The sequence below is a fragment of the Thermobia domestica genome, chromosome 14, assembly GCF_964235325.1.
Source record: "Thermobia domestica chromosome 14, izTheDome1.hap1.1, whole genome shotgun sequence".
Taxonomy (NCBI): Eukaryota; Metazoa; Arthropoda; class Insecta; order Zygentoma; family Lepismatidae; genus Thermobia; species Thermobia domestica.
This window is the reverse complement of record NC_137467.1, coordinates 155148982-155164332: the sequence shown is the minus strand read 5'-3', so window position 1 is coordinate 155164332 and position 15351 is coordinate 155148982. Positions and strand designations below refer to the sequence as shown.

At 36.0% G+C, this 15351-nt stretch overlaps 1 protein-coding gene across 3 annotated transcripts in view; it reads left to right on the top strand.

Moving 5' to 3' along the window:
- Nucleotides 1–15351, top strand: part of LOC145670422 (uncharacterized) — an 88663-nt gene that overhangs the window by 60416 nt on the left and 12896 nt on the right. For 2 of the 3 annotated variants that reach the window (XM_081739087.1, XM_081739085.1), the window contains exon 4: nucleotides 14523–14708. In XM_081739087.1, coding sequence (XP_081595213.1) covers nucleotides 14523–14708 — 186 coding nt within the window. The remainder of the gene's footprint in view (nucleotides 1–14522; nucleotides 14709–15351) is intronic. The other variant, XM_081739086.1, reaches the window with a different exon arrangement.

Sequence of the window (15351 nt, the reverse complement as noted above, 5' to 3'; positions counted from 1 at the left end):
ATACTTGTCTTAACTGTTTGTTTTCTTAACTGTCAATGAAATAGGTGTATTGAGGAATTTTAAATATTCGAGTTTTGTATTCCGGTTTCAAATATAAATATGTGTGTATTTCATCTCGGTCCTGCAACCGGGTGGACCTAGATTCGACATTCGAACTCTCATCCGGGTCAAATCAGATTATTTTTTAGTAAGGCAAGCATTTGATCTTTAGTGTAGAATGAAGGAGACAAATAGACTTGTCAATATCCGTCTTAATTTTCTGTTTTCTCCTTCACTGTCAGGACTTCGTGAAATTACTTTCGGCGAATTTTTGATATTCAAGTTTATCACAATTTGGGTGGGATGTGGGTTTGGATAAGAATCAAGATCTGAGATCCGGATTTCGGATGCAGATCCGAATTTCGAACCCAGATCCGAGATCCGGATCCAGATCCGAGATTTGGGATCCGGATCCAGATCCGAAATTCGAGATCCGACTCAATCAGATCCGGATCTTCGGATCCGACCAGATCCGGATCCGGCCATCCCTAATATGAATTGCGTTTTAAATAAGTGTATTGTGAATTGATTTTTTTTGCAGTGTAGAAAATGTTAAGAAACACTATGCTATGAATTGAATTTTAGATAAGTGTGTTGTGAATTGATTTTTTTCTTTTTTTAAGTGAAGAAAATGTTAAGAAACACTGCAGTGTGGTTTTTAATCGATATCAGTATTCACATTATACATTAAATAAATCCAGAAATATAATTTATTCTTTTAAATTTAAGATGTCAAAATTCAAAACTATCCGTTCAATTTTAAAATTATATTAGCTTTCACAGATCACTTTCTGTATGTTCACAATATACTTGCATTTCAAAATCATTACAAAATAATCCCTATTTGCTTGTATTAATCGCGAAAAAAATACCGATTTCAGTGATAAAATAAAACAAAAACTTCACGTCCCTACCAATAGAACTCCAAGCAAGCTAAGAGGGCAGATGGGAAACCTAGAGTTCCGAAATAAACTAGAGACTTTAGGAAGGTATCTCCTAGAGCTCCAGAGCAAGCTAGAGGAGAGATGACCAGTTGCAGACTCATAACTATCCTTGGAATCCTCTCGGTTATAAAGGCGCTCCAGATGAGGCGGTGGTGCTGCTGTTCCTTTGTCGTCTTGTGACCAGTGGTGCCACTGTTGTCTCTGTCGTCTGCAGCCATAGTAATCCATGGTAAAACACACATGGTTGATGTTTGTAAGTAGAAACACATGTTGGGTGTTTGTAAATACAACCATGCAAAATAGTACAATATTTATTATATATTCCTTATTGTTACACCCAAATAAGTGTAATCATTTCTTCTTAATAACGATTTTGTAATGGCCCGATTCACTGCCGTACCCTGTACAAAATATACTGTACTATTACTTTTTTCCTCCCAAAGAATTCAGTTTTGTTGTATCCAAAGAGTAAGTTTAAATTGTTTTCATTCTTGCACTTGTATTATCACCCGGCACTAACATTGTTTTTATTCAATTATTTAAGACTTAAATTAGTTCCCAAAGAAATAGCTCTACAATGAGTTTTCTGTTTTATCAACATTTGATAGGAATAATCATTGTAAATTATGAACTGCATTTTTCGTGAGACGGATGCACCAAACCTGTTCAAAATAAAATGCAGTATATTCAAGCTTTACCAATCAGCAATGCACATGTTGAACTAGTGTTTATTACGTATAACGAAAGCTGTATAATCAAATGATACAAATATACAAGAAGAGAACATGTTATGATATCCTGATGAACTGTCAAGATTTGCACAAAACAATTCTAGGAAGTGGGACGCTTCTGGATTCAAAACATATGAATAATAAGGTAGGGATATATAAGTACTAATGCCTTGGGTTATTTTCATTTAGTTGGGTGAAGTATACGTTTCGGTTAGTAGTGATTGTAGTATTATGCTAAGGGGAACGTATATGGCGTTTTAAGGCAGCCCGTCGTGTTCTCTTAAAAAGCTGTTAGCAAACGAGAGGGCTGCGGTGTTGCCACGTCGTTGTGCATAATTTATTTCATATTTATTTATTTGATAAGAACAAAACAACAGGCTTAATGCCCAGTTATAGTGTCGTATACATAATTATTCAACATATGCTATTATACATACACAAATAAACGTCTTCTAATTATACAGAAGTTATTGCCTAACAATTCTTTTGAACTTATTTTCTGACATACTAAACACATCTACTACATGAAATTTAACCATTTCGTTATATGAAGCACACATTCTCCACAGAGGAGACTTATATAATATATTAGTTCTTGCTTTTCTACAATAGAATGTCCAGGTGTTAGCTGTTCTAGTCTTGCCTGTTGGGATACGTAATAATACTTCTGAAACTAATTCTGGACAGTCAATTTTAACGTTTAATAATTTATGTAAGAACAAACCATCACAATCCCATCTCCTTTTCTCTAATGTTTGAAAATTAAAATTCGTTACTATGTCTTCGTAGGGGACATACTTTGGGTAGAAACCGGTTTTCTTGTATGCAAGCATTTTTAAGAATTTCAAGTGTATATTTTCTATTGCATCAGAATATTTAGTGACTATTGGTGTCCAAACAGCACAACAGTATTCTAATTTTGATCTCACATACGAAAAATATAACTTTATAAATGTTGATTCTTTGTAGAAATCCTGTCCTATCCTATAAATTAAATTAGGTTTCTACATGCACTACTCGTTATTGCGTCAATGTGTTGAGCAAAGATTAATTTGCTATCAAATATAACTACTAGATCTTGGACAGTTTTTGGGGTTGACAAGGAAGTGCCACTTATTGAATACATAAAGTTAATTGGATTTTCTTTCCTCGTGAAAGATACAGATTTACATTTGGAAACATTCAGGACTAACTTATTCTTATCACACCATGTTTGAATTCTCTCTAGACCCTGTTGAAGTTTCACACAGTCATCAATTGAACTTACTTTGGAGTATAATTTGAGATCGTCGGCAAAAAGAAGAACTTGAGAAAGTTTTAATACACAGAGAAATATCATTAATAACAAGAAACTTGGATTAGATCCTTGAGGGACTCCCGCTAGAGTATTAAACTTTTCAGTAACAAATCCTTTGTATGAAACATATTGTTTTGCAAGTATGATACAAGATACTCCATTGCTTGTTTCGAAAAATTTAGATGCACTTTAAGCAGCAAGACATCAAGATCAACGACGTCGAATGCCTTGGAAGTAAGGGTTATACCAACATGCAAAGATCTTCATTTCAAATTTTCGGGCTTGCTTTCAGTTCAATCTGGTGAGTTTAAAAAATGTGGGCACTTTTACTATTGACATGATCTTAGTTCTTTTACAATACTAACATAAGTATATGTGAATAATCCTCGAATCACACAAATTGTGTCTGCCAATGATATATTGAAAAACCTGCCACTAAACCTTCAGAGCAGTGGCGGATCTAGTCCGGGGCCTAGGCCCTTTAGTTTCTTGAATGACAAATACAATTTAATCTATTATTTGTACATTTTTTAAAGTTTATAGTAAACTCGTGGTATATCTGTCATCAGGGATGAATTCAGGGGGAGCCCGGGGAAATCTCTTCCCCGAATAAAATTCATTCCCCTCCCGGAGAAACTCCCAAAATTTCAGTCACAAAATGTAGAAATTACTTCACCCAATTATTTGTTTTTCTTTCTGTGCACATGCAACCGAAATCCGATCTCTCAATATACATATAAATGACGCAGACCCATTCTATATAAATATTAAAAATGTAACATCTAAGATAGAATACCAAAATAGTAAATAAAACCTGTATTTCTTAACGCTATGACCGAGTTTGGCAGAACATGAAATTGTCAACTGTTGAAGAAAGGTTTGTATTTTAGTAGGTACTATACTCTCGCCCTATATTATATATTAGTAGGTAGCACTAGCACAGATTGAGATAGGAAAGGAAAGATAGGGAAGATCTTTCGATCATTCCATATGATCTCTGATGTCAGCAGACTTCAGTTCTTGAAAATGTACAGTTCTTGCGTTATTTGAAATAGAGCGCCTAAATCCCATTTCTCGCATAGGAAGTAACAGACAAGACGTAAATGTGCTTTACGATTGTTAAAGTAAACACAACTTTCTTTAACTAAAAATAAGTCAGTTAAAGAGGGAGATTCAGAGGGCGTCATTTAGAGGGATCAGGGAGGAACAGTTATCCCTCCTGGGTTAAAGATTTATACAGAATTTATCAATATAATAGTAGTATATAAGTAAATGATTGCTATTGAAGGTAGGCAGGGTACGAAGGAGAGGCAAACGGAGAGACGGCCCCGGGCACCGAAGTAAGCGGCACTTGATTGGGAGAGAAAAAGAAAAAAAAAAGAAGGAAAGAAAAAGAGAGGAATGAAACACATGTGCACATATATAAAATGAAAGGAAAAAAGTAATATAAAGTGCTCAAAATCAAGGAAAAGCCAGGTTTACTTTTTAAAATTTTCTCACCTTTCGCAGTTGGTCTGTCGATCTCACTCATATGTACGGGGGTGCCGTCGTATACTCTCGCCCCAAGCGCTGATTTTCCACGACACGGCACTAATCCTACTGAAGATTTCGTAAACTAAACTATTGATGTGTATGCAGTGAAGAAAGCAAAGCTAATAGGGTGGTTGTGCCAGTCTTCGACCATCCCCTAGTTGCCGACCACTTTTCACTTTAAAACCATATCTTAGGTTTATTTTCCGATAAAAAGCATGCTTTTCCGTTATAATTGAATTGCAGCTTATTCTGAACCAATCACAAAGATACTGTCAAAATATATTGCACATGCATTCGGTAATAGCCAATCAAATGTATTCCTACGGAAGACGCACTGAGTTTTCGACAACTTTAATCTGTTGCAAATGGGAACGACAGCGCCCTGTTTTTCGTGCTTTTCCATAGTTTTATCTCACCAGGTAAGAAATGCACATATTATTCTGTTACATGGAACTGTAGAGCACATTTTAGTAATTAAATTTTAGTGATAACTGTAAGTTATGAAGAATAAATCAACAAAATGTAGTGGTCGGACAATGACTTATGAAATATTCTTTGTTAACTAGTGTTCGACCACAGGGTGGTCGAGCACTGAAAAACTAGAAATATCAATAACGACTAACTTTCGATTCATCTGCATGAAATGAGTACCTAGTTACCAATTCTGAAGTTATAATGGAATACGAAAACATTTACTAGTGTTCGACCACTACTTTTCGTAATACATTTGTACTGGTCGAAGATTAGCTGTTTCTTTCTCAGTGTCCGACCATGCTTTGCGTTTGTGCTTTCTCGCAGAATTTCTGATTCAAACTAATTCATTGATTAATTTACATTTGTATAATCATCTGCTGAGTCTTACCGTAAATACATGAATGTTCACCGAATGGCCGTGTCTCAGTGGTAATGGTGAAGTGGCAATCCACTGAGGGTTCGAATCCCTCTCAAGAGCAAGGGCATTTTTAATTGTCCTCGATATTTCTGTATTCGTGTCCCTGTCAGGACTGGATTACCTCCAATTGGCTCGAGGAGCATTTAGGCTTAATGTCTCGGCTGAGACGAACTTTGAAAAAAAAATCGTAAAGCGTTGGCTTAGCATTCGGAAGGTCCTCGGTTCGATCCCAGCGGTCGACCACCTTGACTTGAGTTCTTTCGAGTTTTTTCTCAGTCACACCAGGCAAATGCTGGGATGGTATCATCAAAATAGGCCCTGGCCGTCTAACTTCCAACATCCTCTCTCCCAACCTATCCCGGTCGGAACCGTAGATGCCTAAAGGCCATAAAATAAATTCAAATTCAAGTAACTGAATATTCATGTAGTTTCCCTACATTTTCATGGAAAATAAACGGCACTCTTAGGGTATGACATTTAATTTGAATAATAAATTTATTATATTTGGTCAAATTCGTTTAATACTGAACTACACTATTCTCGCTTCGTCGTGGAACGCATTCAAATGTTGTTAGCGGAATAGCTACTATCAGCTTACGTCTGGAATACATTTGTTTTCCTTGCATGTCCTTAAGAAGTTTTGTTTCTTTCAGAGATAATGAGTGAGTAGGTCTAAGCTTAAACTGCCAGCTTATTCAAACGAGGATCTACAAAAAGCTCTGGAGGCTTGTCGAAAAAAAAAAAAAATCCGCGGGTAACGCTGATGGATAAATTTCATGGTTACAGTCCCAAAAAGCGAAAAATAGATCCAGAACCATACCTAACACAGAAAGAAGAGGAGGGATTAGCAAACTGGCTCCTTAATGTGGGCATAAGGGGATTAGCAAACTGGCTCCTTAATGTGGGCATAAGGGCTTTCTACAGAAATAATACGATCTTCTAAATAGTGTTTTAAAAAAAATTGTCGATTCAGAAAAACGCAAAACGCCGTTCAAAGACAATCGAGCTGGTGAAACCTGGTACTACACTTACTTGAGGAGACACCCACAAATCGTGTCCCTAAACTTTGAACAAGGCGCGATACGGTGTAACCGAGAGAAACATTCGCTTGTGGTTTTAGGACCTTGAGAAATACTTGAAACAAACGGGACAATATGATATTCTAAATGATTCTGAGCGAATATTTAATGCTGATGAATCCAGCTTTCAACTGTGTCACAAATCAGGAAAGGCGTTGGGGCCCAAAGCGTGGAAAAATATGTACGAGGTGAAGGGCAACAAGAAACATTAACACTGCTTTGCACTTTTTCCGCAGCAGGAGAAATTGTATCCCCGATGGTCGTATATCTGTATGTAAGACATCTTCCAAAGGGCGTCATCAGTGCAGTTTCTTCAGAGATTTTCATAGGCAGGTCAGGTCAGATAGCGGCTGGATGCGAAGTGAAACACTACGAATGGATAGCAAACGGCTTCCTAAAATGGGTTAATGATCCCTCTATTTGGAAACCAGTCCTTCTGCTAATCGACGGCCACAAGACTCACTTGGCAATGGAAGTCAGCGAATTTTGTTTCAGCCATGCTATAATACTCTACTGCCTTCCACCAAACAGCACACATATTCTTCAACCCTGCGACGTATCAGTGTTCAAATCGTTTTCGAGAGTTCTACATGGAAACTGAGTAAAATGTTATTAGTGTTATTTCTGCACCACTAATTAAAAGAGGTGCAAGGTAGAGATACAAGGTAGCAACACAATTAGTAATTAAAAACGAATTTAGAAGATGGGGTTTATACCCGTTCAACCTAGAGAAGACGAAGCATGTTTGGTGCTGCATTCCACTGAACCTTAAATGAATTTGGTGGTCTCTTTCTTGATAAAACTATCACAAAATTACTTAATTTCAGCGACTATTGTGCAAAACTGCGAAGTGATAACTGAAAAACTAATGATGTAACATCTACAGATGCTATTAGTTTGGTAAAGTTATCCTTTAGTCTTCATACTGTAATTAAAAGCACATTAACCGAGTAGTGGTCGATGACTAAACAGTAGGCGGTCGAACATTAACGAAAAATGGTCGAACACTAAAAGAAATCAGTTACTGGTGTTTCTCCGACTAATATTACATAAATGGTATAAGTTATCTCAGTTTTGGATAAAGTATAGATAAAATATAGTTTTAGGAATACACGTGCGCTACTTGCATCCTCCTAAGTTGTTTCATTGAGTGAAAAACGATTAAGGACGATAAGAAAATGAGTTAGGTAGTCGAGGACTGGCACATTTACCCTATAGCCTACTTGATTTAGAATCAGAAGTGTGAGAAAGAATGATTACTTTTTGTTAAGATATTCCTATGTATGTTTATTTTAGGACAAAAAATATTTGAGTTAATTTAAATCTTTTTAAAAACTTCTACATTAGTAACAAACAGTAACTACTGAATATAGGAAAAATAACTAAAATAGCTACTGTAAATAGCAGTTAAAGTTTAGTCTAAAATATTTTTTCCAGTCTTTATTTAATGTTTTAGATAAAATTAAACGATTGTTTTTTTTTTTTTTAATATAATCTCACATGGAATATTTATCAGCAATTAGTCTCAATATTAGGTAAGATGTGGATGTGAATGGAATTGTTAAATATGCTGCTTTCTTGCAAAAATACAGAAAAACAACCCTCCTCCCGAGGAGTTCACATTCCCTTCCCCCGGGTGAAAATGTCTGAATTCAACACTGTCTGTCATAATCTGGTTTCTGGCTGCCCCCAGTTTTTATCTTCTAGATCCGCCACTGCTTTAATACCAGATTCAAGTGTCGAATAAATTCTCGATTTAAGAAAGTATTAGTTCTAAGGATAATCCGGTTAAACTTAAGAATAACATTAAAATTTCAGCAAAAGAAAAAATTAGGACGCGCAAAAATACGTAAGTACAAACCATGGTTCAACCAAGAATCCACTAAACTAGCAGAGAAAGGAAACCAGGCAAAACTGCATTGGCTGCAAAATCCGAACGATAGAACTACACAAAATATCGTTATCAGGCGGGAAACACGAAAACGTGCTTTTTGAAAGCTAAAATTGTTGAACTTGAAGATAATAGTAAAAGCAAAATGTACAAAGGCATCAACGAATTTTAAAAAGACTGCCAACCTCATGCGAGGAAAGCAGAGAGCACAATTCTCATGGATACGGGTAATATTTTAAATAGATGGGGAGATTTCTTTGACAGTTTGCTCAGCACGAAGCCACGTGGAGAAAAAGAAATCCATACAGCAGAACATTATCCAGTGTCTTACCGAACAAAAATAGATTGCTATAAAGAAATTAAAGAAACACAAAATTCCGGTGTAGACGAAATTCGTGCTGAGTTAATTTTAGCTGGAGGGGAAAATCCGTGGAACAACGTACGCAGACTCACTTTATTCATCTGGAACAAGGAGGAATTGCCACAAGAGTGGAAAGAATCAATCTTTGTTTCAATTCATAAGAAAGGCGACGAAACTGAATGTAATAATTATCGAGGCATCTCTCTTTTGTCAATATCCTGTAACATCCTTTCAAACATACTGTTAACAAGATTGATTCCATATGCAGATTAAATCATTGAAGATTATCAGTGCGGATTTAGACGAAATCGATCAATCATATATTTACCATTGGTCAATAGTTGAAAAGAAATAGGAATACAATACTACGGTACATCAATTATTTATTGATTTCGGAAAGGCCTACGATTCGGTTAGGAGGGAAATGTATAACATTCTTACCGAATTGGGAATACCAAAAGAGCTAGTTAGATTAAGATACGTTTAAATGAATCCTAAAGTAAAGTCTGATAGGAAAATACTTGTCCACGAGTTTTCACGTTGAGAAGAGCTGAAATAAGGAAATCCATTGTCTTTATTATGATTCAATTTTGTTTTAGAATACGCCATAAGGAAAATCAAAGATAACAGTCAGGTTATAGAGCTGAATTGCACTCACCAGATTATGGCTTATGCTCATGATGTAAATCTGATAGGGGATGATTTGACGGTAATAAAAAGAAATGCAAAAGTTTTACTAAACGCTTGTAAAGACGAGTTTAGAAGTGCATAAATACAGAAAAAACACATGGAAGTTCGCCGGTACCGTAATACTGTAAATTATGGTTACGTCAAAGTATCAAATAATACTTTCGACAAAGTGGTCAAATAATACTTTCGACAAAGTGGATATTTTCAAATATTTAGGATCAACATTAACGGACCAAGATTGTATCCACGAATAAAATAAATGTCGACTGAAAGCAGGAAATTTCGTGTTATTATTCATTCCAAATCTTTTGTCTTCGCGAATCATTTCGAAGAATTTGACGCTTAAAATATATAAAACAATAATTATGTCTATTATACTGTACGGTTCCGAAATTGGTCGCTTACTTTATTGAAAATAAAATTCTAACCCAAAAATTGGACCCGAGGCGTCCGGGAATGGTGGAAACTTCATAACGAGGAAGTGCATAATTTACAACGTTTACCAAACATTGTTAGGGCCATTGGATCTAGGAGGCTCAGGTGGAGGTCATATAGCCAGAACGGAAAAAAGTAAAAATACTTTCAAAATTTTAACTGGAAACCTAATTGGAAAAAGACAATTAGGAAGACCTAGGTGCAGATGGGACGACTATATTAAGATGGATCTCTGAGAATTAGGTATACAAAGAAGGAATACGTTTACCATTGTTAGGGCCATTGGATCTAGGAGGCTCAGGTGGGGGTCATATAGCCAGAACGGAAAAAAGTAAAAATACTTTCAAAATTTTAACTGCAAACTCAATTGGAAAAAGACAATTAGGAAGACCTAGGTGCAGATGGGACGACTATATTAAGATGGATCTCGGAGAATTAGGAATACAAAGAAGAGAAACTGGATCCAATTGACTATGGACAGAAGTCAGTGAAGAGCTTTTGTGAATACGCATTGAACCTCCAGGTTTCATAGAGTGAATGAGTTAGTTCACTGTAGAGTGATCCTAATGTAAACAAAAGTGCAAAATGTATCCCTCCACAATTGTACGCTGAACTGAAGTGAAAGTTCATGAAATTTAATAATGACGTAATACACGATTGTTGAAATTTCTCGTTAATTTACCTTCTCCCAATGATGGTGCAGAAAGATACCATTTCCATATTAGGATCTTGATATTTAGGAGTAAATGGAAGGCGTATTTAGTGGTTGATTATGGATTTTAAATTGGATCTATTTCCTGTGAATGCATTCCTTCTATGTTGCCAGGGGTATAGCCACGGGGGGTCCCATGGGGGCCAGGCCCCTCCAAATGATTTCCTGCCCCCCCAAATGACCAGCTTTTAAAACATCATTGTAAGATTGCCTCTCTCGAAAAATAGTATGGTATCTCCTTATACCAATCGAAAAACAGTATAGTGTATTTTTTATTATTTTTTTTACAGCAGATTACATAATTAACTGCGATTCATATTTGACACTTTGAAGACAAACGTTTCAACAAGGTACTCTAAATACTACCATAAAACATTGGTACTAATAGCTATGCATGCGCACGGGATTCCCCAAAGGAACGGAGGGATTCCCGGACATGCTGTAAAGGAAAGAAGTATCACATGTTGTTAATCCCCTGCGCACACGTAGCTGCGTTTTAAAATGTGCATTTTTCAATAGAGTAGGTACGACTTTCTAAGTGACGTTTTTAACCGCACTCTCTACGATGTGTTGTTTCTAAGCTGTTGGCCTCTGGAGTTCATGTTCCCACGCTTTCAACACTGTCATTCCTAAACGGGACGGAATTTCCCCCATGTTCACTAGGACTTTTTTGCTTTTTTCAAGATGTACTATCACCCGTCCAAGTTTGTCCACGTAGTTACCGTTCACCTTGTATATATAGATATATAGATAAATAAATATTTCCATTATTTTGAAAAGTTGCGAACTATAGCCTATATAAATTGAATCATACAGAAGGGATTCGAAGACGCACTAGATACCAGCATGACTGTTGAAGAACGACCCTGTGTGTATTACAATACAATAAAACTCAGTTTTGTGGCTATCGCAGCATTGCATTCACGCCACATGCTTTTCTGGAGTTAGTTGTTAGTGATCGTAACCACCGCTTTAAAATTCCTTCGCGTTCCCACTTGTATCGCTATTTCTGAGAATATTATTTAAAACTTCTGATTCGAATCATTACCCACTCTTTTTTTCGAAGAAGTTTCGCATGTAAAACAGAAGAAACATTTTTTCGTGAAATATTTTCCGCGACGGAACGATGCACGATTTGCAGACCTAAGGATATTAAAAACCTAATTCGTCGGATATTAATGCAGTACTACTTTTTTATTATTATTTTTGGATTTGAATATTTCTGAAGAAATCGAGTTTATTCGCATTCTCGCACTGATTTAGGAAAAAAAGAATTTGTAAAGTGGTAAACTGAAGTGCGAAGTCTAAAGAAGACGCTCGAAAGTTTGTTCACAAACAAGATGTCCTGCTCCTTCACGTGTTCAGCCACTTCGAATCTTAGTCGAGGAGGAACAGAACTTTGCGTCGTTGACACTGGCGAACTTCAAATGCACGAAGCATTCTGGATCTCGGAAGAAGAGGTCGATGTTATTTCTTTAAATCCTGTTTTAACTGCATCTTCCGCAGTATTTTCTCTTTGCCAATCACCAGTGACCTAAAATGATGGGTGCGATCTCCTTGGGGAAACGACAGTAGTGTTGAAGAATTAGAATTGGTTAATTAAACAACTTTATGGGGATAAAATATTATTACGAGTCTACAATTTTCTAATACTTCGATTTGTTGGCGAAAAACGCTACAAATATATTCACAATAATATAAGCATTTTGTAATAAAATGTTCTACCATTAAAAATAGTTTTTTTATTGTAATAACCCCTAAAATAATCAAAATAATGAAAAAACAAAAATCAAAAACTGTAACGTAACAAAGGGGAGGGGTTCGGCCTTGCGTTACGAAATTTGACAAGCAGGAGGGTGGGGGTAAAAATTGGTCAAAACTAGCGTTACGTAATGTGTGGGCAGATCCTAGAACAGGAAATGAGACATAGATGTTAATAAAATAATGTTTTCTCTTTTAGTCACGAATAATAAATAAATATATTTGTCAGGAAATCTTAAAGAAAATAAGTGAAATTTCAAAGAAAATTAGCTTTATGTAGATTGAGGGGCTGTGTACAAGGGCTTAAACTAAAATTGTTATGCACAAAGGTATGTTTGGTCGGGGACAGTAATTATTGGTTAAACATAATAAAAACTACCTGGAATATAATTTATGGAGAAAAAGCAAATAATAATAATAATAATAATAAGCTAGAAACCAGTGCTTTTTAGTTTGCCAGAAGGAAACCAAAATTTTCCTTTTTTTTCAGGCCTCAAAAACAGTGCAACATAATTTCTTTTGGCTTTGTAGCTGCCCCCTCCCTGAAAAACGACGGGCCCCTCCTACATAAACCTGCTAGCTACACCCCTGTATGTTGCATTTCTGTTACTGTGGCCAAACAAAAACGAAAACGACCACGTGGGTTTGTTTCCATTGGGATCACTCTAAAAGTTTGTTTCCCCAAACCTTCGGTTTATTGTACGCTACCGTATAAGTTAAAATTGTGCTTAATTATTAATTACACACCCATTGACGCAATTGAAACGTTAAAGCTTTAAACCTCAATAGCTCAGCCCCTAATTAAGCTAGGAAGAAAATGTTGGTATCAATGTGTTCCTGAAGGATGAAGCTTTCCGCCGATGTGCATTTTATGTGTGTGGAGGGTACCACAGCGAAGGGGAAAGGTAAAGTTCGTGTTTTTTTTGCATCAAGATTTTCGGAGGCCATTTCCCCCTTGGGAGTACACTCATAACAATTGGCATGTGGAACAATGAAGTAGTCCACTACATGTATGTGTACTTGTTATTTATATGGAGGGGGAGCAAAGATGACCAATTTTTTGTCTCAGTTTTTTGACGTAAATTACATTTATTTTCAGGACGGTTGCATATAATGCAAGATAACTTTTCACTGAATTGGTCTAGAAGCATGTTACGTCGTTGGAATCTGTGTTCTATAAGCTTTCCAATGATGTATAAATCATGACACTGTGATAATTAGGGGAGTCAACAGGGCTCCCAGCGTGAGAGTCTACGATTTCGTTCATGGCGGACGTAGAAAGGTTAAGAATTCCGTTTACACTTAACTTCTTCTTCTTCTTTTAAAGTTTGCTCACCAACTAGCGTGCAGTTACACAAATACTAATGTTCAAATCCAAACATGGTTGCGACCCTTGTGTTAACCCCTTTTTTGTTTTGAATTTTGATTTATTTTGGAAAATGGATAGATAGTTTTCGACCTATTCTTGGTGAATTTAGTATCATTTCTTTTTGCTGATCTTCCATTGGCTAATTATGATACTGGGTCGAAAACGACCCGAGAGGCAATAACAAGATACTTAAGTGGGTCGTTTCCGACCCGGGGGGCTTAAATAGGTTAATAACATACAGCAAAGCACGCTCATGTCCAACATGATCAGTATCCATCTTGAAATAATAACATTGAAACAATACAGTTCACTTTGCAATTAAATCGTTATAATGTATTACTGTAGATAGAAAAACAAAAATATTAAAGCTCAAATTTAAATATGCTTCTGACCTTTCTCCCGTTTTGAAATAATTAAATGGAAAACAGTTTTTAGGTTGCAATTAAATATTCTCAATAATTTTAAATTAGCGAATTGCCAGCACACTAGCGAGCGACATCTATTGTCATCACTATTCACTCAGTGTAGGTAGCGACACCTATAGCGTGACTATTTACGATTAGAAATTAGCGTGACACCAAGACTTGAAAAGTTTTCTTTTTATATTGGTCTGATTTTATTTTTTAAGTTATACGTTAGCTCCGAAATGACAATATTCAGAGCTAGTGAAATCTTGCCTTAAGACATTCCTTCAACTTTTTGCAAATACTATATGTTTTGAGTGGATTATTGTGTAACAAAATGAAAGAATCCATAATGCATTACATTTGAAATATGTGTGATTTCAGAAGAAGAGGAGACTGGAACCTCAGCCAATCCAATCCGAGTTTTCAACTCAGGAGAACGATCAGACCGACTGTACGGGTACGCAGACTGTGCTTCGATCAAACGCCAAGTTTCGATCTCTCACGCAGGATGAAAATAAGGAGAACGAAGAACTTCAGAAAAATTCATCTCCACTCTACACACCACAGGTAATTAGTATAATACAACTTAACAGCTTTACCAGTCCAGCGTCCCAAATTGTAAGCGTTGTAGCATTAATCTTAGTTATCAATGGATATTTTATTAATGTTCCATAATTATTTCCATATATCATTATTTTCATAATTTAATAATATTTAGAATTGATTGTTTATTTCTTTAATTACACTCTCAATTACAAACTTTTTACAAGTATTATGAGCACCAATGTCAAGATTGTGTGTCACTGTTAGAAAATGAAATCAAGAATCTGCTGCTAACATTACACAGAGTATTTCAAAATGAATGACTTATCGGGGTGTTAAGGCTTTGTAGTATTTATCAGCGGCGGCTGGTACTATATGTTGCATGGTTGTGCAACCGGATATTTTTTAATACTAAATATATTTTTAACTATTAAAGTAGTATAAAAGTAAAAAATAAACCTTTGCTCTTGAGCACAAAACAGTACTGATGCATTTCTACAAAAAATCAATTAAAAAACTGAAAAAAAGAGAGAGATTTACATTTGCAATTGCAGCGACCGTTGCCACTGAAAGCAGTAACATTGAGCGTATGGCTGCGAAGTCCTATCTCTTAACATGGAGAAGTGAATTTATTCTTGCATCGCTGCTATCTTCCCGCATAGTTCTC